General features: G+C 37.6%; 1 protein-coding gene across 1 annotated transcript in view; it reads right to left on the bottom strand.

Moving 5' to 3' along the window:
- Window positions 1–689: 689 nt before the first annotated feature.
- CPE (carboxypeptidase E) overlaps window positions 690–27,418 on the bottom strand; it is a 43,940-nt gene continuing 17,211 nt past the window's right edge. Inside the window, exons 2-9 of the mRNA XM_072334127.1 lie at window positions 15,147–15,343; window positions 13,019–13,186; window positions 12,363–12,480; window positions 11,129–11,311; window positions 7,233–7,372; window positions 5,250–5,349; window positions 2,510–2,628; window positions 690–1,393 (exon numbers count right to left, since the gene is read on the bottom strand). Of these exons, the coding sequence (XP_072190228.1) occupies window positions 1,295–1,393; window positions 2,510–2,628; window positions 5,250–5,349; window positions 7,233–7,372; window positions 11,129–11,311; window positions 12,363–12,480; window positions 13,019–13,186; window positions 15,147–15,343 (1,124 nt within the window). The 3' untranslated portion in view covers window positions 690–1,294. The remainder of the gene's footprint in view (window positions 1,394–2,509; window positions 2,629–5,249; window positions 5,350–7,232; window positions 7,373–11,128; window positions 11,312–12,362; window positions 12,481–13,018; window positions 13,187–15,146; window positions 15,344–27,418) is intronic.

The following is a 27,418-nucleotide window of genomic DNA, read 5'->3' on the forward strand; positions in this document are numbered from 1 at the left end:
ATAGAGCAGCAGTAGTGTCAAAACTTTCAAACAGATGAGATGTTTAGTTGATATAAAACAGCAGTTGCAGAAGAATTGTACCAAACTTGTAGCCAACTACAGCTCATGTGTAATTCTCTGTCCCCACAAGTTTCACTCAACTTCGACAAAATACCAAAGCAAGTTAATTCAAGTATAGTATACATTGAAAAAGAAAAAGGAGGAAGAAGGACTTTTTAAAATCAAAGTTACCTTTTTGGTCAAATTTCACTCCTGATAAAATGTTCAATTATCTGTCTTGCATATAGATCCCAATAAGACTAACCAATAGAAGAAATAAAGTTGGAACAAAAGCAATCCGTTCTTGTCTTGTGAAGGTAAACGCATATCACCCGTGATTTTCAGTTCTTTTTCTGAACTTGAACATGAAAATTCTGTCAGCTGTCAGTGACCATATGAACTTTCAGCAGATAATCTAAACAGCACTGATACATTTAAAGTTAGATGAAAAAGCAGGTAAGTAATTTCGACTGATATGATCTGAAATTCCTTTTTTCTTGCTGGAAAACAAATGCAAGCAGCATATTAACAAGACGCACAAGCTTTTCTCCCTTGTCCATTCAGAATTTTTTATCCGGTTAGCAAATAATGAGAAATAACTTAAACCTGATCTTGAGACACTTTATGAAAAAAAACTCTGAATTCTTGAATTCATTTCATGCCATCTTTAATAAAAGAGTTAATGCAGATTCTTTCTGCTTACTGAAATGAAGTGAGAAGTTTATGGTTCTTACATATTTGAATAGTCCCAACACCAGAGACGCACAAAGCGTTATAATGTATTTTAATCATTACAGCACCACACTATTATAAACCTTTTCAATAGCACTCAGTATAGAACTCAGCAAAGAGCACTGTCTACTACCATGCACTGTCAAATATTTCTGGTGGCACTGGGAACTGACTACAGTGTTTTATTTATTTTTTCTTAAATTAAAATTTAACTTACTCATTCTGAACTTGTACATAATACACAAGATTGTACATCCATATAGGCTGCAGAGACATTCACTCGTTTTTTTTCAGACTTGTATATAAGAGTAAATTTTCTATAACAATATGAAAGAAAATTAATAACTTATGTATCTAGCTAGGCGATTAGTATTTATTTTAATCATATTAATCAAAAGATGACTGAAAAAATCAAAGTTAAATATTGTGAAGTGCACAAAATCTAAAATATAGGGACTTTCCACAGTACATTATACTAAATCAACATTTAACAGATTCAAAGCTTAAAAGCCAAAATCTTCATTTAAAAATTTAGCGTTTCTGACATCATTTTCCACCATTCCATCAGCTCTTCTTTCTCCTCTTCTTTTCTTTCAGACAATGACTCCAGTTCAAAATCAACCTGAATAAGAGAAGCAATCAAAATATCGGTAAGAGATGTAAAGAGAGAAAAGCGTGTGCTTTTAAGAGTCATTTATTGAAAGCTGTTTAACACCACCATAGGCCCCGGGGAAGGACTTTCTGTTTTAGGCTAGGGTTTATTCCACAGCCTCTCATGTCTTATTTAAGTGTGTGCAACACTTCCATATCAATACAATAAACATCCATAAAGTGCACAAAGGTGTGTAATAAAATTTCAAAAAGAATCCAGGCATCTGACCAGATTTTGGCTTGTCCAAAGACTTCAAAAACCACAGGGCAAGGAAATTAAAAATGGTTTCTAGGTACATGTATCTTCTAGCATACAACATGCACCTCTTTAACATATTGCCAACACCTAGCTGGACAGACTCCCAACATATCAAAGTACATACTCTATTTTATGTCATCAGTAAAATCCAGGAAGCTTTCCTGGCATACGGTTCACTACTGTGAATACGACATATGAGCACAGTACATTCCCTGTGTATGTTACACACTGAGGAAACAAGCATCTACTTTAATTTTTACGAGTGGACTCCATACCCATGTGGAGGATGAATAAAAAATGCTTATGAACTCTTAAAACAGAGCTTCAGTCTTATTCACCATACACACTGGGTATCTGTATGGAGTACAGCTCCATCGCTATTTTTCTGCACAGAGCTGAAGACAGTTTTTAACCTGTGCAGGTAGTCACTTGACAATTTAGACTAAAAAGATAAATGAAAATCTCAAGATTGCTTACTCTTTGTGCCACACTACTCAGAGATATGCTGCGATCGTCTGATTTCCTAGCCATATAGCTACTAATAAAAAAGAACAAATATCTCAATATCACCCTTCTCTCTGCCATCTCATTTCAAATGAGACCATAAAGAAAAGAAATGAGTTTAAACCAGACTCTTTTCAGTGCCTTACACAGCAAGTACTAGAAAAGCAGATTTCCAGACCGTCTTCTAAAATAGAATAAAATTGGAAATGTTCTGAAAAATAACCTCTAGGCTACATATATATCAGAAGCGAGAAAAAAGTTTGGTTATTTGTTTGGTTTGCTTCATATAACAGATGCTAAACAGACATACATGTGATCACTTACCACAACAGCAGGACTAAAGGGAACTGCTACTTTTTTAGTTATTGCTAGATAACCTGGTGCTGAGGCTGTGAGTTTGTAGTTTCCAGGCACAAGCAGTCTCCAGTAATCACCATCCTTGGCTGCACAGAAGATGAAAGAAATAAAATCAAATAAATATGCATAAAACTAATCATGCAGCCAAGGAACAGGGACTGTCTAGCTTGTCAGTAACTGCTGTGTTCCTGCCAGTCTACTTTTAGCTGTCTGAAAGAAATCTTCTGTGAAGACTGCATGAATATATTACCACAGATTTTCTTCTTTTCAGGTTAACACAACAAGCATTTTTAACTCTGAGGTCGTGCTGTATCCTCCATGAAAGACTTTGCCTTCTGAAGCTGAAAGCTCTCAGTACACTGAAGAAAAGGGCAATTTGGGACATTATCCCAGTTTAGAAGTGCTCCTCCAGCCAATGCACTGCCTGTTTCAAGCATCTGAGTTTGCCTGCAGTGCAATGCAGATTATTAACATCCTTCCCTCAATATTCTGGAAATTCAAACTGAAATATATTTTATTCTCCCCGGATTCAAATAAACAGGACCACTTTTCTCGAACTATAGTGTAGAGAAAGCTATAAATGATAAATGCCCTGGAATATTCCATTTATAATGACTCTGAAAGTATCTAATCATTTCAGTATCCAGGTAATGTCTAGGGCTTTTTTCCTTCAATTTAACTTAACAAAGAATTGAAAGCTCAATCCACTGAGGTAGGTCAAAGAAAGGCTCCCACTGCACTATTATTGCAGGCAGTTTTTTTCAATATTTTTCCCCCCCCAGAGAAATAAAATACATGATTCTCTTCTCTGGAAATGACCCTCTGGCATTTCCACAGATAATCTGATCCACTCCGAGCAAGGAGTGGCTGATCATCTGATTTGTCACAAGATAATATTGTGAATTTCTGCCTTCACACAGAACCTCAGGAAGCATTACAAGGCTATTGTAGAATCCAGTTAAGCAGTACCATCCAAAGCATATATCCACACTCAGGGAAATACTATTTAAATACCTTCAATTTAATCTCTCCCTACAACTTCCTGAAAGGAGATTGTGGCATGGTGGAGGCTGGCCTCTTCTCCCACCGATGAGAGGGAATGCACCAGGGAGAGTTCAGATTGGACATGAGGAAAAATGTCTTTTCCAAAAGAGTGGTGAGGCAGTGGAATGGGCTGCCCAGGAAGCTGGTTGAGTCACCGACCCTGGCGGTGTTCAAGAAATGTTTAAATGATGTACTAAGGGACATGGTTAAGTGGGAAGTATTGCTGGTAGGTGGATGGTTGGACTGGTTGATGTTGGAGGTCTTTTCCAATCTTAATCATCCAATGATTCTAATTTCCACAATAAAAAATGTTAGCAGTCATTCACACTATTCTCAGACTTTTTTCTTTACAAAACAAAAAGAAAAATACAGAGCAAAAGTAAAGATCCATTCTACTTTCTGGCAGTGAAACAAAGGTGAATTCGAAGTTGTGAACAAAGGAGCAGGAGAAGAATTTAAAAACAAAACATAACCAACAACAACAACAAGAAGATCTATCCTTGTTTTTGAATGTGCTCAAATTAAATACTTATCCTCCCCACTGTTTTGACAATATACAACTTCTCAGCAAGTACAGATATAACAATGCGATTCATGACAATCCTTTTTGTACCACAGAAGTGTGAGTGTAGGCTCTCATACTCCAGAATATCTCTTTGCAAAGCTTATTCCCTCATTTTATCCATAAAATTATTCTAAGCCTTTACATTTTTTTGCTTTCCAACACACTGTGAAAGGAGTTGGCTACTGTGGGCTGCTTTCCTGTTCAGTAGAAATGCTGCCCTCTTTAAGGTGATGTAAGAACACAGCAGAGAGTTATCATGCTATTCTGTTCAGTACAGTAAGACACAGCAATGGGAAAATGATCATAATGTAAAATGCCAATGCTTTATTATGTATGAGCTTATTATTTTTTTTTTTCTTCCTAAGAAACATATTGTAAGAACAAAAGTTTCAAAAGCTTGTTATTTAGAATAACCAAGCATAGTCAACAGGGAAGACTGCAAGTCCGCACTGTGAAAACAAACTTTGAACTCACTCCTTGAATGAAGCACAACACCAGCCAAAAGCTGGCCCAATTTTCTGTGAATACCAACATGACATTTTTCTCTGTCTTTCAGCTGCCCTTCTTAAGAAAAAATAAAAAATAAAAAAATAAATCCGTAAAAAGCAGATAGAATAGAGAGAATGTATCTTCACAAGTCAAACCTATGGAAACTGAAGATCTGCCAAGAATTTACACATGATGAGGTACAGCCACATCATGATATACATTTTGGACCGCAATTTAGCCTTTCAGCTCGAAGCAGCGCAGCCAACAGCACTGCCAACAGAACTTTAAATTCTGGCAGATTTGTGAAGCGCCACCACAAATCAGAAGACAAAACAAGCATGAATAACCAACAGCCATCAGTAGCACTTTACACAAGAGATCCATTAAGCCTCAGCAACTGTTCTTTGTCTCTTCTGACAGCAAAATACTAGCAGAATATTCATAACATCTTGCAGGCAAGCAGTTTCTTGGGGCACAAAATGTTTTCCTCGGTTCAAAACTGTTGTACCTTCAGGCATCAGCTAATAAGATCTGAAATGGCTCTAGTCTGCAAAGGAAAAGATGTGGCAGTATATTCCAACACTTGTCTTCTTGAGACACAACACTCACCTGACGTAATGTCATGGCTTATTCCCTCCACAGAAATTGTAGCATTTGCAATTGGATTGCCCTGAAGATCTTTAACAAAACCCTTCACTCCTCGGTGAATCTTAAATGATGGAAGGCAAAAGCAAATACAGAATCATTTAACAGTTCCTAACAGAAGTATTTTTCATCAGTATATTGACATATATCATATAGACATATCTAAGGACTGCAGATCCACATGCTGACAACCATCAAGGATAATTCTTAATTTTTAATGATTATACACACACAAACATATATATATGACATTAATAGTTCTTTAATTTTTCTCTATGCAGTAATTAGTAAAGGTAAAAGAATTCAGCTGATAGTCATTCTAGTTCTTTCACATTATGCAAACATTTTTCAGAAACACACATCAAATCACAAAACACAAACACTGCCTTGGAAGTATCAGTGACTGGGAATTCATAAATGTGCTGAAAATTTTTCAAAGACCGGCTGAAAATAAAATTTTAAAAATAGAAGTTTTACCAACTGTAAGAATTTAGGTCAAACAATGGATCTAAGTGCTTAGAAGTCAAACGCCAACAAGGTGAAATGTGGACATTTGGGCTCTTTCCCAAAATATCCAGGGCTTTGAGCTGGGATCAGTTGGAGTCCCAACACTCCCCACTGAGCTTTCAAGAGCTACAATGGATCAGGTCCTTGTTCCTTCTTGCCTCATAGGCAACATGCTCCAGGCACAGCATCCACTGAGCTTTTGGGATCCCCAGCTGAAAACCTTCTCTGTTCAGTTTCAGTGACTGAACCAGATTCCCTCTTTTTTTCTTTTTTAAATCAAAGGAGGAAGAGGAGTGGCTCTGATGTTTAAGGTTAACACTTGGGAACAGGGGCTAAGCTTCACCATCACTCCTCACTTTCTCCCCAGAAAACACCAGGATCATCTGAACTGTCTGTTCCCAGTGAAATTAAAACACTGAAGTCACTACTGCATGTGAGGAGACCAGAATGACTGAGAAAAGCATAAAGTACACATTTGTACTGCTTTGGCAGTCATGAGAGATCTGGAACATTGGGCTGGTCTTGTTACCCTGAAAGATGCCAGGCAGATCACCTGAACTTCAGAGATAAAGCCATCAGCTCCACAGGAGCTAGGGAAGCTGACAAATCAATCTCTTACACATTAGTAATTAGGAAAATGCAGTAACAACATACTTTTAAATATCACAAAGAAAATTAATTCATGCACCCAAGGAGCTGAGCTATGTCTAGATAGGTAAGATGCGGATCCCATAATAAATTCTAGACCACATACTACTTACAAAACTGTTTAACTCAAGCATTTCAAATGATGAAGTATTTCACATTTCTAGCTATGTAAAGTGGTTCTGCAAAAATAAATTCTTGAAGAAGTGAACACATTACTTGATCAGCTCTACCAACAAATTATGTTTGTGATTTCATAATCCCCAGTGTGAAGCCATTAATGACAACAGGTGCATTTGGGATCTTTAAGCACAATATCCAGATTTAAGAAGTTTGAAACTGCTATAGTTTGGCAGATACGCTCCCTGATGTTATACTGAGCTGCCACCTACAGCCCAACCTGGTCATCTAGGCCCTGTGCATTCAGTCATTCATCCCAACTCCTGTACACACACACTTTTGTCTGTAGAGGGCAAATCATTTCTTTGTGCACACATCAGTGCTGGTGGGATGGATTTATACTCTGGAAATGTGTATCAGTAATCATTCAGGAGGCCAACTTAAGTTAAATATCTGTAAAAACTGTGATGGATGGATTCTGTATTATTTTTTTTTTCCATTCTTATTTTTACACTCTTCTTTGCATTCAGAAATATCACAGAGGATTATCACCTCAGAGACATATAAGAATTATGTACTGATCAGACTAATAAAACAAAGTATGTTCACTTAGCACAAAGTTCAGAAGTTTCACATACAATAACTAGAGTTTTGCCATTTGTTTTTTTTTCTTACCTGCTCAATGTAATTGATGAGGGAGTTCTTGTTGTCCTCCCAGTAGCCCTTCAGAGTTTCTTCAGGTGGGAATTTTTCACAGCTAAGCTCCACTGTGATTTCAAAGCAGTTGCTGCTGAGGTAATTGAAATCCTGCATTCCTGCAACACCAGAAAAGAGTTATGGATGGATTTTGCATAGTTCCAAAGTAACTGGAGTAAAGAGGGACATGTAAGATGCTGGACATATTAAGAAAATAACAGCTATAAATACAGTTGGTGCCGTTCTATTTAATCAGCTTAGTTCTGAATTGAATGTTACAACAGAGAAACTAATAGAATACTTAATCCTCAAAAACACATCCCTCTGGGGAAAGTTTAGAAAGGACTTGACTATGACATTGTACCTGACCTGCATGCCCCTATCTGACATGTTTTTCAGTCACTGGCATAAAAATAACCTTTTTTTTTTTTCCTCACTGGGAATTTAAAATTATTTCCAATTACGTACCAAATGTTTTGTGATGAAAGTAAAAGATGATCATTTTGTAAGACAAAACAATGACAATTAACTATAGAGCAGATGAAACATGATAAAATTACTTTGAAAGAAAGACTGATAAATACTGGTTAAAAAAACGATAAATTTCCTGAAAATGCAGTATTTCAATTCAGTAACATTCTACTTGAAATGGCAGCTGTTTTCTAAATAATATTCTGAGTTTAGTCAAGCTTTTGTGCATAGAGTCCAGAAATACATGATTTTCCACAAGAGAGAGAAAAAAAAAGCAGACATCCTATTAATTTTTTCCATATATAGTATTTTGTTCCACAGAGAAAATGCAATGCCTCTGAAAGAGAAACACTGGACAGATTTCAATTAATTAAGAGAAACCTCATTAATAATGTAGCTTTAACCAAATGAATTTAAAAGTATATACAATGGCATCATCAACAGGTATAAAAGTCTGGTCAGAATGACATACTCTTGCATTTCTCAGCCACTCCTCTCTCTGCAATGAGAATATTGGCTAATGCAGACCATTCAACAGATAACCGAGACAGTTCCAGCTTTGTAAGTGGATCAAGAGCTAGAGAGGGAATGTGTCTGTCCTTAGGATGGTTACAAGCACATTCTTTGCATATGCTGATAACAACTAAGCTCTTGCTTTCCCAGCCTAGATAGCTAGGTGAGTCAGTGGGCTCTCAAATGGAAGGCTGAAAAGAGGTTACCAAGCATTTTGAGCATCTCCACAGGACTGCTCAAAGAATTTACAAGTAGCCACTTCATTCAGCCCTGTGTTGATCCATGTGAGCTCTGTAGGAGACCTAATATGATCTCTTTACTAAAGCACTGGCACTATGCACAGCAATGTCCACAGAACTGATGTCATATCCAAAAGAGAACACTGAAGGCAGTGAACAGATTGAGTCAGGCGGGATTCTGCCAACACATATGGATGAAGAGTCTACCTCCTGCCAATCAAGCAAAAAAAAAAAACCAAAAAAAAAAAACCAAAACCAACAGTTTTCTATCTTTAAGCCTGTTTAGATGGCTGAAAAATGAGGACACAGAAGGCAAAACGTGCTCCTGAGAGGGACAGCTCTGATGTCCCACCACGCAGAATATGCAATGGATCATCCACCTGTACACAGCAAGAGAACAAGCAGAGTCATGAGTCACCCTGACAGCAGTGCTGACTGCCAGGCAACTGTTCTAGACAGCAGATAATGCTGTTTTTCTTTACTCCTGCATTTCTTCTACAAGAAATAAAGCAATCATGAAGAGAATAACATGGTGCCAAAGACCACAGCATAATTCTACTATGATGCCAACAACCCTTGAATACTGCTGCTCCAATACTCCGGAATTTTCTCCCACTCCACCTCCCAAAGCAAGGTGACACCAGGGATGCCCTAGCATCCTAAGAACAGAATTAAGAAGGAACATAGTTCTGGTTTTGTGCAAAACAGTCATACCTCATAGTTTGTTTCCCGACTCTTGGCCTGCTCTCCTGAAAAAAAAAGTTCTGCCTACATCCCTGATACACAGGTGATGATCTGAATATCTGGCATAGAAAATGGGCTAAAGATAATCTGAATTTAAACTATGGCCTACTACATCTGCAGTCTGGTAGCACTGTCCTGGCTACAATTTGCACTCTTTATCTACCTGATCAGTAGGGCAATTAAGTGCAACACCCAATAAATCAATACATTTCAGAAGATTTATTCAATCCTGCAGCAACTTTGATACCACTGCCCAAGCTTCTAACCACCCTATTCCTCACTTTTATGCATTCAGGATATACAAGAGGTATCCACATTATCACATTCCCAAAGTCTCTCATTTTAACAAAACAATGTGGAGTGTGGTCTGCCATTGGCATCCAGGCATCAGAATTAGCTATACTTTGAATTAAAAGCTGCACCAGAACACTGGTTGAACTTCCACATGTGTAAAGCCCGTAACTTCCAGCAAGACAGGATAAAGCCTTGTACATAATGAGCATAACATGTACCTCCTACATGTGTTGTGTAAAATCCTTAAGAAATATTCCTTAGTATTGTTTTCAAAGCTGATAGCACAAAAGGTAATTGAAGTTAGATGTGAATGAACAGAGTGCCAAGAGTGATTTAAGATTATCTGAAAATAGAAAGACACTTAATAGCATATAAGCACAGCAGTGGCAGCTGCATTTAAATGCTATTTTCATAATGACATTACGATCTGATTAGATTCTGGTGACACTGTAATGACAGAGCAAGCAGAACATGCATATGGCTAGTTAGTAATTCATTACTATCTGCTCTTCTCATTTATATTTCCAAATAGATATTCCACACAAAAGGTACTTTAAAAAAACATTACTGATGTTGAAAAGCTACACACTCAGTAGAGAAGGAACCATTAACTACAAGCTGACAGAAAGAAGACCAGTACTAACAAAAACATTTTATGTACAAGTTATTTTTTGCTTGTGGCCTGATGTGGCCTTTCCCTACAGCAGTACAAATTGCTTTCCAATAGCCCATGCCACTGCTAACTTTAAGCATACTACCATATGGGTAGCAAAATGTTACCATCACAACAGATGACTGCCGCTTTCTGTTTCCTGACAGAGCTTTCCAGACTAAAGGAATAAAATTCCAATAAAATTTTAACTTGAACTAAGTAAAGTTTAGTTATTTTCCTTAGCCCTGGATGTAGAAAGAACTGTTTTCACTGAACTCCTTTTGTGGTTTCTTTGTCATTTTTCTTCTAAGTCACTCTGTCACTCTAATTAGCATGAACATTTTGGTCAACAGTCACAGCTTGCCAGATGACTTTTACACTTGGAAAAAAAACAACGAGAAGAAGAAACAAATTCAGGCTGTATAGTCCACAGTTATCCCCTCTGTCATCTCTCCACTTTTTGTTAGTTGCATCATATTAAGATCATCAATTCTGGTTAGATCTAGAATTCCTTTATCTTGCTTTAGTACAAATACATTGAAAAAAAAGGGCTCTCTTGGGCAATTTTCAGTCTACTCTAAAATAGGATTGAAAAGAAGGAATTAATTCAAGTTTTCCAACAAGTTTTTCCAATGGAAAAGTGTTTCTTTTGCCATCTGCAATTTAGTCAGAATGAAAGCACTGCATCAAAACAATGAAAAGATAGCATTTTCCTAAGGGGGAAAAAAAAAGGCTAGAAGTTAAATATGTCCACATTTTCCCAGCTAATATTCAGTATTTCACTAAGTTATTTTTGGATTGAACTGAATCAATTATATAAAATTAAACAGTTAAATCTTCTGATATTTTATTCATTTTAATTTTTTTTTCCAAATCACGCAAATTCTGTTTTATCAAATCAAGGTCTGTGGAAACGTTCACACAAAACTGAAATATGCATCTGAGTCAGCCATGGGACTCACCTCCTGGGACACTGTACCATGCACCACCATTTGTCGTTCCATCCACAAAGCTGCTGTCATCGTCATTTTTACGACATGGCGGTCTGTTTGGATCAGACATAGCAGGGTTTAAAGAAGAGTAACTGCGAGCCAGGCTTTGAAAAATAGCATCATCAGGGCAGGAGCTGTATTCATGAGCGCTGCCTGGGGAGAAAAGAAGGTCCAGGAAGAAAAATGATCAAAAACATAGTCATATAGGCTGGGGTCAAGAGCGATGTTACCTGCACTGCACATCGGATGGAAATTCTTGGTAAGCCATGAAGTGTTCTATAGCACTATCAACTAACACTGCATTATTTGAACCACACTAACGTTTCTCCAGTCCTTAATCAATTGTCTGTACCAGGCTGCCCTGTTAATGAGTATTCATATCAGCCTTAATATTTAGTAAAATATTCATGTCAATGTGCACCAAAAAAATCTAAAGCATCCTAGGCTTTCAATTTTATTATTATTATTATTATTATTGTTATTTAAGAAAAAAGAACATAGAAAAATGTTTCTATTCAAGAAGTTTTACAGCCTGGTACCCCAAGAATTTGCAATTGAACACCGGAGCCTAGACTAAAGAAAACCAGTCATCAACAGCATCATCACATCACAGTCATTTCAGTGATGTGTACAACCTATTATGGGTAAAACAACTGCATGCTAAATGGTAACATCTCTACCTCAAAGTGATCCTTGTGTTTGTATGACCAATATTGACGAAGCAGAAACAATCATTGCTGTTTTTATTAGCATAATATTGCTTTCAGAAATCCTCTCTGTAAAGATGCAAGTAGAGAAAACTTAGATCATACAGTCTAGACACATCTCTCTAGCTTCACTTAGCAGGGTACAAATGGCCACAGCTAATTTAAGACCTAGGATGCCTTTATCGAATGAGGGATCGTGATTCCTTCAGGCATTACATCACCTTTGTGACGTAACTCTAGCAAAACAAGATATCTGTCTTCAAAACTAGACAATGTGGTCATACAGTGGCTAGTTTTAAACATGTTATTAATTAATGAGTAATAATTAATGAATAAGTCATTACTGTTGCAACACAATGTTTACAAAGTGGATCTCAGGTAGCACTGATGTAAGGATATAATAACATAATACAGAGCATTGAATATTTAAAATAATAAATATGGGGAGGAAAGGGGAAGTAAAGAATAAGTATTCCTATCTCCTCATGTCTACATACCACTCCGAGTCTCATCATAAGGGTAGTTTGCAACAAGGTCTCCTCCATGAAGATTGGCAGAGAGCACAAAGGGAATATCCATAATCCAGTGAATGACACCTTTTGTTTCAGGAGCAAGCTTCAACAAAATAGCATTACCAGCAGTTAAGAATTGATTATTCAGTGCAGGGACTCAGTTGCTTGCATATACTCGGCTTAGTTATTATCATGTAGGTTGTAAATCATTTAAGCAAAGAGAGCTGGATTAGTCTTTTACATCAGAACTTGGGTAGATTCATATCAGGCTTAAATCTGGTGTAAATTAGATCAGAATGAAACAGATAAGGTTATCTCAGGTTTTTTTTTCTTCATGTTATGATGATATCTAAGCTAAAACTAAAATGTAAGACCAAGGATAATAATTCAAAGTATAAGTTGGTTGGACATAGTCCAGTTCTCTGCATTGAAAGTAAAATTAATTCATTTAATAATTTGAATCTGAAGATAGAAAATGGCTACTAAGGCCATCAGATGAATAAATTTAAAGTGATAAACAATTATCCCAAAAAAAGAATCACAAATACTGCACACACAGCTCTAAGGGTTGGCTGTGTATCTGCTTACGCAAAATGGAAGAGAGAGGCATGCAAGCAACTTGATCTACAGCCTCTGCTTACCTTGGGATTCTGGTCCACAGCCTTCTTCATGTTTTTCAGGAGGTGATTATTTGGCCCACCTTCCTTCTCATTAACATAGACTATCCTATCCAGATCAGGGAAATTTCGGTTTAGATCTATCCCCTGGGCATTACTTCGACCAACAAACCAGTCTTTAAGTTCACCAGGCTAAATGAGAGAAAGAAACAGAAAGAGAAGGGAGGTTGGAAGATTCAGAAGCTTAGGTATCAGCTCTTATGTATGTATATTAACCAATGTAAATAAATTCACCTCATGTTCTTACCTTTCATGTTGTTAAAAGTAAGAATGAACCGCGTGGGAATAAAAGCTAAACAAACCCAAACTGTCTCAGAGGAGGGAATACCTCCCATCATAATAAGTCTGGACTAAAGATGGACAAAACTGTCATCAAATTTTTCAGTGCCTGTCCTATCTGTGCTTGTTGAGCCTTCTCTCAGGACCTGGCTTTTCCCCATTGCCTCATGTGTACGCTTTTGATTTACAGACCTCATTTCTAAGAGCCTCTGAGAAGCTGCAGGTGTAACCACCAGATGCAAGGCACATCTGCACCTTTTTTTCATAGTTCTAAACGGCTTCAAGACAAAGAAGGACATTAATTTTTATTTCTCTTGAGAATTTTAGTTTTGTGGTAACCATCAGCTTCATCTGCTGCAATGGTGGCACCAAACAAAGATGCAGAGAAAAGTTCTGCAGAATCTTTCAGCTGCTCCTTCACATGAGACGTGATTTTGCATTAAAGAAATGCCTTTAGCATGCATAGTTCTTCTCAGCTCATCTCTCTAAGCTTTCAGTGCTCTGTGAAACAGATTCAGGTAGATTTTTTGTTTTAGCCTAGGGATGTATTAAATGCAGTGCCACACATTGTGTGTAAAGATTCTGCTAAATCAGAACCAAAAGCACTAAAAGAAACTGCACTGCAAGTCATTGGTAATTTTAAAGCAAGTCTCATAAAAGCAAATGTACTTTGGCTAAAAAGTTTCAAGTTATCTTATTACTGAATCTCTACATCGAGAGATTTCAATCGAGTGAAATTCTGCACCAATTTGAGGACAACTCCTGCTTTATTACCACTAGAGGGAGACATCCTCTCGGACATGGGTTAAAAGATGTCAGGTTTTTAAAAGCCCTCCTAATAGGCTGTTGAATGAAGAGCTTAATAGTGTTTAACTTACTTAACCATAAATAAACAGTCAGACTGAAAGATTCTATATTTATACATTTAAGTATATGGAGAAATCGATATGACTTGTACAACAAGAAAACTGTAGTTTTTCTTTAGAATAATAATACACGCTGGAAACGTGACATAACATTATCCTATTTGTCCTCTATTGGTTAACCACGCACTAACACTCTTTACTGAGTCTTCACCTTAAACTAAATACTAAGTTTTCCTGACTAATAGCACTTAGCTTAACCTAAGTACCTTGTGCCTAAAATATAGATTGAGTTGTTTTTATTAAAAACATAGCTCATGAAGTCTCCTTGTTTAGAGATCAAGAACAGATGTACATGAATAATTCACAGAAATACTTTTAAATGAGATTATTCTTAGAGGAAACATCAACTTTTTTCCTTTCTAATGCTTTGGAAACATGATGTTTTCCTGCAAGTTACTTGTTCAGGAAGGAGTTTGGTCAGCAAACTCAGATGAAAGAATAGGCACGAAGCATAAACATCATTACATTTTAAAATGAAGAATATTAATTTAAAACAGAGATAGCTATCTGTAGAAAGCCCAAGCATGATATCATCTTTGTTAAATGGAAGAAGTCTAACGTACTATTAGAAAATAAATTATGCTGTATTCTCAGTGATCCCCACAGAGTTTATATACTTATAAAATAAAGTAAGGTGCCATTTTGACCTGCAGGTCGATATAGAATCACAGAATCACTTGAGTAGGAAGGGACCTTTAAAGGTCATCTAGTCCAACTCACCTGCAGCTACATCAGGTGCTCAGAGCCCTGTCCATCATGACTTTGAAAGTCTCTAGGGACAGGTACCCCTGGACAACCTGTGCCACTGCCTCACCACCCTTAGGGAAAGAAAATGTTTCCTTATAACCAGTCTAAAATACATAGATAGATATTGTAGCTTTACAAACCTGGGATGCTGCCTTCTCAAAGCCATCTGGATTCAAAGATGGCATGATGTGGATACGTGTGCTATGGATCAGGTTGATAATAGTTTCATTGCCTTTCTGGTATTCATTGCACAAGTACTGAGCCAAGAAGATGAGCAGCTCCCTTCCAACAGCTTCATTCCCATGCATATTCCCAACATACTTAAATTCTGGCTCTCCTGCAAGAGAAAGAAGAAGCATGTCTTAGAGTAGCACAAAAAACCCAGGCACGGACTACATCACAGTACCCCAAAGACAATTCTACTGCTGTGACCACATTTTGTCACAGCATCCCCAAGAAGCTACAAGCCTCTTTTAGAAAAGTGGATTTAGATGTGTGTGGTTTTTTTCCCCCAAACTCTGGCTAAACAAACAGTAATTTACATTTGGTTGTTCACCAAAGGCAGAGAAAGAATACCAGAGGATAATACACTGTTTCAAAATAAATGCTAATCGTAGCCATTAACACCATCATTGTTGAGATATAATGCAATTGATGCCTCAGTAACACTAAAAGGTGTCCTAATTTTTAAGTTTACAAACTGACACTTACAGAGCTTCTTATCTTTAATATTCTCACCAAGATCAGGTTACGCTTATCCCACTACATATGCATCAAACTGCAATTCTTCTACCAAAATACCAACAACAAACAGCTGCTGATCCTAGTCATCTGAAAAATTCAAAGCAGTTGCTTCAGATATTCAGCTTGGACTTTAAAAAGACAATGCAACGACCTAACTCACAGATCGTTCTTGCTGAACATTCCAAAAAACTTTCCACATATGTATCTATCGTGTGAACCATAAATTCTCATGAATCATATGAATTACTGTTTTACATATTGAACGTATACAAGGGAGTTTAATTATATATTTAATATCATCTTTAATATATATTTATTCATTTATCTGTGCACGTTCATATACAAGTTTATATATACATATATATATTTCTAAGTTCAGTACCTACATAAACACTCTATACATTCCCAAGCTGCACCCTCATGATCCTAGATAAAGAACACATTATAGAGGTCTGAGGTCTCAAAGAGCTATAAAGTATTTACCTTTTGAAGGTCCACATCTTGGGCCCTAACTCCAGAGATGTTTTAGTATAAATATAAATATCTGAAGGGCTAGCCAGCAGGGAGAGGAAGAGGATGCCCCTATACTCTGCCCCTATGAGGCCTCATCTGGAATTCTTCATTCAGATCTGGGGCTCCCATTACAAAAGGAATTTGGAGCTGTTGCATTGGGATCAGAGGAAGACCACAATAATGATTAAAGGTCTGGAGCACTTCTCCTATGAGATGAGGGAGTTGAGCTTGCCTAGTTTAGAAAAGGGAAGGCTCTGGAAAGACCTCATTGCGACTTTCCAGTACTTGAAGGGAACTTACAATCAGGAGGCAGATCAACACTTAACACGGCCTGAAAGCTACATGGCCTTAAACCAAGATGGGAGAATTAGGTTAGTGTTAGGAAGAAATTCTTCACTCAGAGGGCTGTGAGGCCTTGGCACAGGCTGCCAGAGGGGTTGTGGATGCCCCATTCCTGGTGGCACTCAAGGCCAGGTTTGAATGGGATCCTGGGCAGCTGGTGTGTTGGTGTGTGGCAACCCTGGCCATAGCGAGGGGTGATCTTTAAGGTCTCCTCCAATCTAAGCCATTCTATGATTGCCTCATAATTAGCCAGATGCACGTGCTGGCTTTTCTCATTATTTTCCATTTCAGAGTTCACCTGTTAGCACAGCTTGAATCAAACCTTTTGCTGATAATATGCTTCGAATAGTCTCAAAGAGCCCTGTGACAGCCTTTAGCACTATAACAGCGGCAAATTCAAGGCAAGAAGCATTATACAAACAAGGCCTAAATAATTGCTAATCAAGCACACAGCTGTATCTACTTATGACTCTTCAGTCTGTGCATGTTAACCTTAATCCACTCATAAGGTCCTAGCAGAGCACTACTAATTCCAGGACCTCTTTTCTTCCAGCTAAGGTCTTCTGTCAGTTAGGTTAAAAAATACTCCAGTTCTGATGAAACAGCATCATTTTATCTGATATGCACAACTCCATTACTGTGACTAAAACCCTCCATTTCCTCCTTTGGCATTGAGTTCTTATTTACTGTTTCTCCCTATCTGTTAATACCAGGGAATGTAAGAGGTCTAATTATCAAGAATAATCAGGCCATGCACTCAGCCCAACCCTATTAGATCAGATGGATACTATCTAATAAAATGTGCAGCTCTGCACATCACAAATTCTCATAATTAGAACACTCATGCATATGTATATTGCCATGTAACTTATGGGAAGAAAAAAATAATAAGGGGTTTTGCAAGCTAAGACACAAGCTTGTTACCATGGTAAACATGAACACAGCCACACTTGGCATTTGTGGTTTTCCCTAGGACACCGGTGTGGAAGCCTGAAGGAGAACTCACTTCTCCTGACTCCCAGGCTATGCACCATTCATTTATTTTTCACCTGAATTTTACAGAACTGGTTCAAGAGACGGAATAGAAACAAAATTTTTCCATACAGCATCACTTTCCTACCCCAATCAAAGAACTGTTAACAATGTTCATCAGGGTTTTTGAAAACAAGTACAGTCTAAAGTGAACCCAGTATAAATCCTCATCAACCAGTATCTTCAAGCAGCAATGAAGAATCTCACATGGGCACAAAAAGCTGAAAGGAGTTGCCAAAGAGGCAGAGAATCAATGGAACGATGGAAAGTCTTTCCTATGAAAAGTGATGGAAGATAGCTGGCTGGAAAAATAGCTGCTCTTCCCATTAATCCCTTGTAAGCCATTTAATAGAGACCTTAATCACCCTGTATAGGATTCTACAAATGTAATTGCCTCATAGAATTCTTATTTTTTAATAAAAGGACTTAGAAAATCTCAGTTGGATTATGTACTTCTTAAAAGTTTCTCCAAATGAGCAGAACTGCTCCCCTTCCATGGCAGATCATTGGAGGTAGCTTTTAGGGAAAAGAGGTATAAAAAAATAATAATAAAAAAAATCTCATTTATTTGACACCCACACATGCAAAAAAAAGTAAAATTATTTTGAAGAGTTTCCATGTTCCAAGGTATGATAAACACAAAGGAATACATCTGTTGCACGAATATTTAAAATCCTTATTTAGCAGTATTAGTTTTCTGACAGTATCTTTATAAAAGACAATCTCTCATTCACAATAACTATGGCAGGTTTTGTGTAACAATGGGCAGATGACATTTATAAACTTTTACATACAAATTCAGCCCAGATACAGAGGTTTGTCATAACAAATGAATGAGTGAATAACTACTAACATCTTTTGGGGCAAGACATAAAAAGTTAAATGCAGCAATCAAGTTTGTAAATATCTGTGTCTCTCACAACACCTATACCAGCGCATCATTAAGGCTTTAAGAAAGCTTTTACAACCCTCCTAGATTGATTGTGTGGTATATTGCAACCTGATAAACGTTTGAGGAAAGAGTATTATGAAACGTCAAACCTTTCTGGTACCTGACAGACATTGTGAAATGTCACTATTTCCTTCTGCAGTTACAGTCAGCTAAGGCCTTCTACAGCTTCCTAGGAACCGAAGGAATGTTGTTAACATTGAAAATATTGCCTAATTAAAGGTGACTATCCACTGCCATTTTTAGGTCAACCTGTATTTATAAATATAGTAATCTTCTTAAACATTGGAGCAAAAGTTTAGCACTGACTATGTAGGTCGCAATGTAGAAAAGTAATGCCTCCTATAATTTCCATGGAAACCACAACAGATACAAATAGCTCAATAACCCTATTTGATAGAGCACACTCTTCACTGCAAAACGCTCTTTTAAAACACAGTCACCACCTTTAGCTCTGCATTTGCATCAGCGATGAACAAGAGCCTGCACGACGAGCTCATGAAAATCTGTACCGGCAAAGGTGACCTGACCCATTGTTGCTATCTCCGCTGTTGAAACACAACATCCACTGCCTCACTGTGCTCACATCTATTCTCTGGTCTCCATCAACGTTCAGTAAACATAAGATAGTGTCAATATGTGCCATTTTTTTTCCATATGGAGGAATTCAACAACATACCTTTGTTTCATATGCACTTCTACGTCAAAAGTCATTTTGTCATCCTTAAAGACTTCTATTTCTAAAGGGAAAACAGGTAATGTTCCTGAAATAGAAGACAGTGCTCTTGATTACAGTTGCTTATCATTTTTAATATGGTGACCAATAAATTCTTCATGTAGATAAACTATGGAAAATCTCAGAACTCCTTCTGTCAAGAAATTCATTTCTCTAAAGGTGATCAAGGAATTTCTTATGCTCCACATTTTTGTTAGAAGTTCAAAGAGAAATAAAATCTCTGGAGGGCAACTAAGAGGAAAACCGTGGATTGTAACATGAGTTTCTTCTTTGAACATAAAAACAGCAAGAGGAGAAGAAGAAAATAAATGAGGATAAGATATAAGAAAGAGTGAAAGAATCAGAAAATTTACATTTCTACCATTCTGGTAACGAGGCACTTCCAGCGTGCCTGAACAGCATTTCAGTAGCAACACTGAACTCTATAGCGTGGGAAAATGAACAGCACTGAAAGACAGCAGGCAGTATTACTTTCTACATCCTTGTATAGGCCTTAGGATGTTAGGATGACATTTTCTAAGTAGTAGTGTTGGTTTAACACTGCTGAAAGATAAACTTCTGGGGGTTTAACAGCTGGCTTACAGGAAAGCAAAGAAGAGTTGACACCGATGGCTTTTAAAAACTGCAATATTTGATATTCCTGCCATTAGCTACTGCAAAATACACTGGAATCAAAACAATAAGAAAAGATATCCAAGGAACTTTTTGCAAGCTCTTGCTTTAAAACAATGCATGTATTTTTTCACAGCCATAACTCAAGACTAGCCTCAAGCTGCTCCTGAAAATCTCTGCAATTCTCTGAGCACTATGTATTCTGTATATTAGGTATGGAAGGGAAATTCTCCAGACATTACCTCATGCTAAAGCTGGCTATTTCCACCATAAGGGTTCTGTGTGACTAGCTGCTTTCCTCGTGCTTCCAACAGCCCACTCTCCCTGCTGTCACTACAGGATGTGGCAGAGCCACCCACAAGCAGCGAGCTCAGCATTTGCTCTGTATCTGCAGACCCCATCACAGCTCCCTCTGCCATGTTTATGCTGCAGTTGCACAGCACAGCATTAACTGAGGTACATCTGTGGTAAAACCCATGTGATTCAGCACAGAGTAGAATAAGGCCTTCTGCCTAATACTTGTTTGCACGGTACTGTGTAATAGAATTGATGATTATTCTTTACACTGTAACTAATTAAACTTACTTATTGAATCAAAATCCTCAACAAAAAATACTGAAATATAACATGCACAAAGCCCTGATTTCATATAAATGTGTTAAATGACACTCTCAGATTCAAAGCAGATTAGAAAAATATTGGAAGTTTAGAGGTAAAAAGTACACATCTATACACACAGCCAGATTCACTAGACTGGTTTTGCATTACATTGCATTTTACATGCTCTAGGATAAACAAACAGGTCTTTGTATTTATAGGATTCACTGCTTAATTGTGATAGCAGGTATGGTTAGGTCAGCAAGGAAGATGAGCTTCATAAGAATACTAAATATGAAATGGACAGTCCTAACCCATCCCTACAAGTTACTGGCTGAGTATGGGATACTTTTATTGGTCTCACTGCTAGGGGAAAAAATAAAAATTAAAATTAAAAAATGAAAAATAAAAAAAAAAAGCACAAAACAAAACGAGCCCTGGGCCTCTTTCTGAAGGCTGCTGGCAGTATAGGAATAAGATGATCCTCCACCTATGATGGTGGTTGCGGGATACAACGGTTTCAGTTCAGCTTTCTACTGTGCTCAGTAAAGAGTGAACTCCATTTAAACCTACATGTGACCGACCAAGCAAATTTTCATTTCAAAGACTTTCCCTGTAACCCTTCAGTTTTGGTTGGCATGTACTGCAAAGATACCTTTTTAATCCATCAACATATCACCAAAATAAATCTTTTAATAAAGAGAAGGTTGATACATAATTCAGGTATGTACTTATGACAGCTCCTCACTAAGCTCATTTGACAAGCTTTCTTCAGCAAACTACATCATCAGCTTTTTCACTTCAGCCATAAAAGTTGTTGCCAATCATCATGGTACTTCAAAAGGACAGAGCTCACCTATCCATTCCATTGTTTTTGTAGGCGATAAGTACATGGGAAATTTCAAAGCTAAACTAGTTCAAATGGCTGCTGCCACCGGGAGACACATTTGGAACTTCATGATCTACTTTTCCTCGTCCTGATTTTCTGAAGAGATAAAATAAAAGACAGAAATAATCCATTTATATCCAGATCTCAGGCTCTGAAGTCAAAGAGGAAGGAAGAAATGCTGGGCAAAAAAACAAACCAAACCAAACCAAACAAGAAGAAACAACAGCAGTTCTCCTTCTTTACTGGAAACAAAGACAAACTCACTGGAAAGACAAACAGATCTGCATGCAGCTAGTAGCAAACCCCCTTCTACCTGCCTTAGACTTTCTCCTTTAATCTCAAGGAAGCTTTCTGAGGCATAATGGCACTTGTTACTCCACTGAGGCTGCACACACTGGACAGTTCTTTCTTACAGGTGATTCAAACATAACTATTCCACCACCATAATATCACAAAGTGACAAAGCGTGAAAAAACTGTAGGTTGCAGATTTGTGATTCAGATATATGATGCTGAAGTTGGTCATCAGTAACAGATGGAGAGGGATAAAACACCCCTATAAATATGCATCTGTCACAAGCCCCTCATGTAGGCAGCATGTTACAAAGTAAGAGTAGCTTCTGCACTGACTTATTTAGTTTCCCATGTCTAGATGAGCTCTGATATTCACCAGTGTTTATTTCATGACTATGGAATCACAGAATGGCTTAGGTTGGCTGGGACCTTAAAGCCAACCCAGCTTCAACCCTCTGCCACAGCCAGGACTGCCACCCACCAGATCAGGCTGCCCAGGGCCCCATCCAACCTAGGCTTGAATGCCTCCATGAATGGAGCACCCACATTTCCCTGGGCAGACAGTGAAGGAGACATTACTAGCCAAGGAATTTAAAGAGTTATGAAGTGCCCTTTTAAAATAAATTGCACTAAGAAAGAAAGAGCCAAACAGCAAAAGCTAATCACATTGTTACCTCGTCTCTTTGTGGGAAAAAAATGAAAAATTGACTTGTGATGACTAAGAGGACACTATGTACGTCAGAGCACAAGTGACCTAAAATATGCCAGCATCCTTAGAAACCAAGGGAAAAGAAAAACAGGCAGCTTCTTTTAGCCCTAATATTACATCAGCATGATGCTTTTGTGATAAAGCTTTTAAGAAAAACAGAATTCAAGTATTTTAGTATGTTCAGGTTTTGCAATATAGGTTTACAAAGTGTATGAATCCGTGATTAAGAAGTGTCTTAGTGCACGCGTTCTACTGATGCAGAGGGGGATCAAGACTGATACTCCAGCAATACATCTACAAGCACTGCACTCTTCGAGTCAGAATTTTTCAATGGAATTTGAAATTATACTTCAAAATGGTATTGTATGTAAAGATTTGTTCATATCCACATTAGGTAGAAACACAGACTTGGAGGGTCTTCACACTCACATATGTTTCACACTCACATATATAGATAACCTTTAGAAAATACCACTGTGTCATCTTAAACACTTAAACACATCTTAAACACTAAAACAGTGAGAAGAAGGCTGGTAATTCCTTACGACAGTGCAAGGAGTGGAGGCTAAACTGGGCAAAGGACTGTCGTTTCTGGTGCCTGGCTTCATTTTTAGTGTATTCAGCATGATTCCTATGCAGCTGTTTATATTTTTAAAGGCATAATAAAAAACCAAAGATGAAATATTTTGCCATACTTCAGACTGATATTGAAGGGCTGGAAGTAAAAGGACAATTGCGCCCTATCTTCCATATTTGCAGCATTGTATTTCCATTTTACATAGGTGTAAAATGTTAGAGAGGCATATAATGAAAAAGAAAACAAACTCCAGCTGAGTTTTTCATGTGCTGGCTCTGTGCATTCTGTACTTTTATCAACAAATATTCAATATTCTGAGATGGTGGAAATGACTTCTCTTACGCATACCATAATTCCTCATGGCTTGAGAGCCCAGAAAGAATCCAACTAGCCATCTTACAGAGGAGAGCATATCATAGCCAAAAGGCATCTCCTAAGAAGCAACACAGCAATATTTTCATTTTGAAACTTCAGGCATTTGTTTTTTTCTTAGAAAAGGAAAAAAAATAAAAAAAAATCCCATGGAAAGAAGACACTGTAATTTGGATAGGAAGCCAAGCCTTTATTGAAAAGCTATTTTAAAGCAAAATTGTTTTATGCCCTATTGTTATGACTTACTAATAGCTCTAGAAGGCAGACAGAAAACGTGAAAACAACACTTAAATGTTTGAATGTGTGGAAGAGAAGCAGTATGAATCCTAAGAACTTGAGATATATCTTTTAAATATCAGTCTTTTTTCCACCCCTCTGGAAAGAACTGTGCAGAAACAATGAGCAGAGAGAATAAAAATAACACTTCTGTATGGAAAAAAGCAGACAGAAAATGCTAAATGACAAAAGAACTGCACACCCTCTCAAACGCTCCGATAAAATAATCCCTGTACACCAAACAAGAGCATAACAATTTGCTACCCAAAGCACCTCTGCACAATTAAGATAGGAGAATGCTGCAAAATTCCTACTTGGAAATGAGAATTTAAAGGCTGTATAAGCTTGGTAACAAGTCCACAGAGATATAGGAAATACAAACACATGGAAATTTCATGGGCAGAACTCACCTCCACTGGTGAGACACATCTGGAGTGCTGAGTCCTCATGCAAGAGCAGCGTGGGCATACTGGACAGAGGCCGACGAAGGGCCAAGAAAACAAAGGAGAAATACTGCTGGATAGTGTGCATGAAAAATTCTTTTCCCACTCAGTATATGAACACTTGACTATTAATCTGCATTTGTGAGAGGCGTACATACGCCCAGATACACACACAAATGTCCTTCACTGAGAAACTGGAACACCGAAGAGGTCATCCCCAGGTCATGAAAATATTTTTCATGTTTTTGTACACTTACATGCTAGATCTAAAGTACACTTCTAATTTAAACTAAAGAAATTGCATTTGCAGATATTCAAAATCATATGAAAAGACAGATCTGGCGCTGCTCTCAAACAAAAATCAAAACCACATGATTTCAAGAGAGAAAGAAATGGAACTGTTTAGTAAGCAATCCAGTATTCCCTACCTCTATTAATGCGTTCACACTTTATAAAAGAATGAACCACTGAATTGTAATCAAACAGCATGAAAGAAAAGCCTTTCTTATCATAAGACTGTAGTTCTTGCTTTAATATGCAAGCTCAAAGTTGCGTGAATTGTTTTCTAAACCATGAGCTATCCGGTCTTTGCCTTTTTATTTCTTTTTTTTATATGCACTTTTACTTAACTTTCTCTTTCATCCTGGCTTTACATTTTATGATCACAGCATGTGGACTGCCAAAAGCATGTTTCAGTATATTTTTTCCAGCTGTCTGCTAAGCAATAAAGAAAAAAAAAATATTACAAAACATAAAATATTCTTTAAAAAATGTGTTTGGATTATAGGAACACAGAAACATGAAGACAATGACACTGAAGATTATCACTCTGTCCATTAAAGATTGCACGTAATGAAAACCAACAAATTTGAGAAAGAGCAGCCAGCACATAAACTTTGCCCAAGTTAACCCAGCAGGTAAGAAGAATACTTTTTGATTTTCCTCTTCTCCCCAGAATATCCCAGAAATATTTGACCTGGCATGGCTCTTTTTCTAACAATAAAGGCTTCTGTATCTATAAAATAAAGACATTCTCCTCTTTAACTCCGCTAGTAGCAAAATCTATCCTTGAAACAACATTGAAAGCTCAGTTCTATCGTCTTTTAAATTCAAACTTGAAGCAGTAAAGTACATTAAACATAAGCACAGCATCTTAAGAGGGACAAGTCTGGAGCTTCAAGTGAAGCATGTGTCCAGGAGTTTGCCAGGTGAGGCCTTAGAGTCGCATGCAAGAGCAACACTGAGAAGGCATCTCTCCCATGGAGGCAAAATGCTGGAGCTGATCAGAAGATAAGTCTCCAGAGCTCTTCAACAGGACAGTGAGTGATAGGACAATGAATAACAGCTTTAAAGTAAAAGAGAGATATAGATATGTAATCTAAATTAGAAATTCTACACTATGAGGGTGATGAGGCACTGGTGAGGCTTACATTTATATTATTACTATATAAAGTCAACTCTCCAGTGTCAAGAGAAGGACTCTTCTGTCTCAGAAGACAATGCAGCCCTTATGGTAGTCACCATCATTTGCCCCTCTGAACACATTAATCTACTAGCAAAAGCCCAAGGAAGGAACCGCCTCAAAACCCAGCCTTGATAAGAAAATATTTTGCATTGGGAATAATACTGTCATCGCTTAAAAAAAAAAAAAAAGAGCATCGAGAGATAACTTCACGAACAGTATGAATTTCCTGACTAGGAACTGCCCCCAGACCTCCAATCAGGATGTTACTCTGTCAAGGCTACATAACTTATTACCAAGGTAAAATACAACACAGTATAATACAGGAAACTAGAACTTACTAGGCTTTCTGAGCTGTGCGCTACACATGAATGCTATGAGCAACTCATGCTTTGCTTTACAGTTATTTCCAACCAGGAAAGCAGTTTAGCCACAACATTCTTCCTCAAAAGAAAAAGACTGCTATTTTAGATTGCTTGGCCAACGCTGTATATATATATATTTGCAGTTTATTTTATTGCTCACTAAATCACAGGCTTGCTTGTTTTTTTTCAAATAGCTGCTGAACTAGCAGTCCTCTTTCCGTACATGTATGCAAACATGGTTACAAGGCATGGTCACAGAGGAGAAAGCCACACCGCGATCTAATTACACACTACTCAAAGCTGCCACTCCAGCTGTGCAATACTTTCCATACAAGCAGTAACACCGTTATCACTCATCCTTAACAGCCCCCGTAACAGGACAGACATCACTGTGCTCTCACTGAACAAACAAAACAAGGACTGTACCCGCTCTTGGATTATTTGCTATCTGCACAAAGGAAGGAAAGACAATAGAAGCATATGGCAAGCACTAGACATGCTATGATCTCATGATAGATCTCATTAACCCTTCATTAACCCTCCTTCCTCCCTTGCCTTTGGTAACTTCTATGAGAAAACTAATATTATGGAGAGGTTTGAAGGAGGGTTCCAAGTCGCTGAACTCAAAAAAACCTCCAAAAATAGGCAGAACTATATATTTGAAATATTTGTTGAAATAGACAAATGAATATGCACACTGTTTTTCTTAAGGAACAGTTCATTTCACCATCTAATGAAGAAAAGAAAGAATCACAGAATCATTTACATTGGAAAAGACCTCTAAGATCATCTTTTACAACTGTTTACCTACCACCAACATTGCCCACTAAATTATGTCCTTAAGTATCACATAAAGAAACAGAGGCTTGTGTAAGAAAAGTAAGATCATCCAAATGAATGTCAGTTGACTGTGTAATTAGTATAAAAGTAGGTGAATACTGATAGAGGAAGTTCTACAGAGCTCTTTCCCCTCAGATTTTCACAACAGAAATTCCCTAGCAGATGCCATTTTGATTTTGCATCAATGCGCATGGGAGAAAGCAGGACATGTGACATTCAGCTGCTGTGTGCTACCACTGTGCTTTACAGCTATATGCTCTTTAAAGAAAGGAAGGAAATGTGCTATCTTGTGGTTTTATTTTAGGACTGCCATACTATGATTACACCCACACAAATCCATCGACAAAAGAAAAGGCAAGCTTTGTGAAAGTAACGTCACACCTAGTGAATATAATATTTTTCCAAGTAAATCAGACAAAACTAGAGGAGATGCTGTGTTTTCCTTATGCCATTCAGATGTATTTTTATTTACATCTCATAAAGCATCTCAGCATACGAGAGTGAAAGACAAGTAGGTTTCGTGAACTGCGTAAGTGAAGAAGGCAGATGAGCTGGCAAAGTCTACGTAGATATCATACATGCGTTTCTTCTGCCAGACAAGTCTGGTCTGAAATATTCTCCAAGACTTATTCATCATTTTTAATTTATGAATTTAGAGCCC

Source organism: Excalfactoria chinensis, chromosome 4 (genome assembly GCF_039878825.1).
Source record: "Excalfactoria chinensis isolate bCotChi1 chromosome 4, bCotChi1.hap2, whole genome shotgun sequence".
Lineage (NCBI taxonomy): Eukaryota > Metazoa > Chordata > Aves > Galliformes > Phasianidae > Excalfactoria > Excalfactoria chinensis.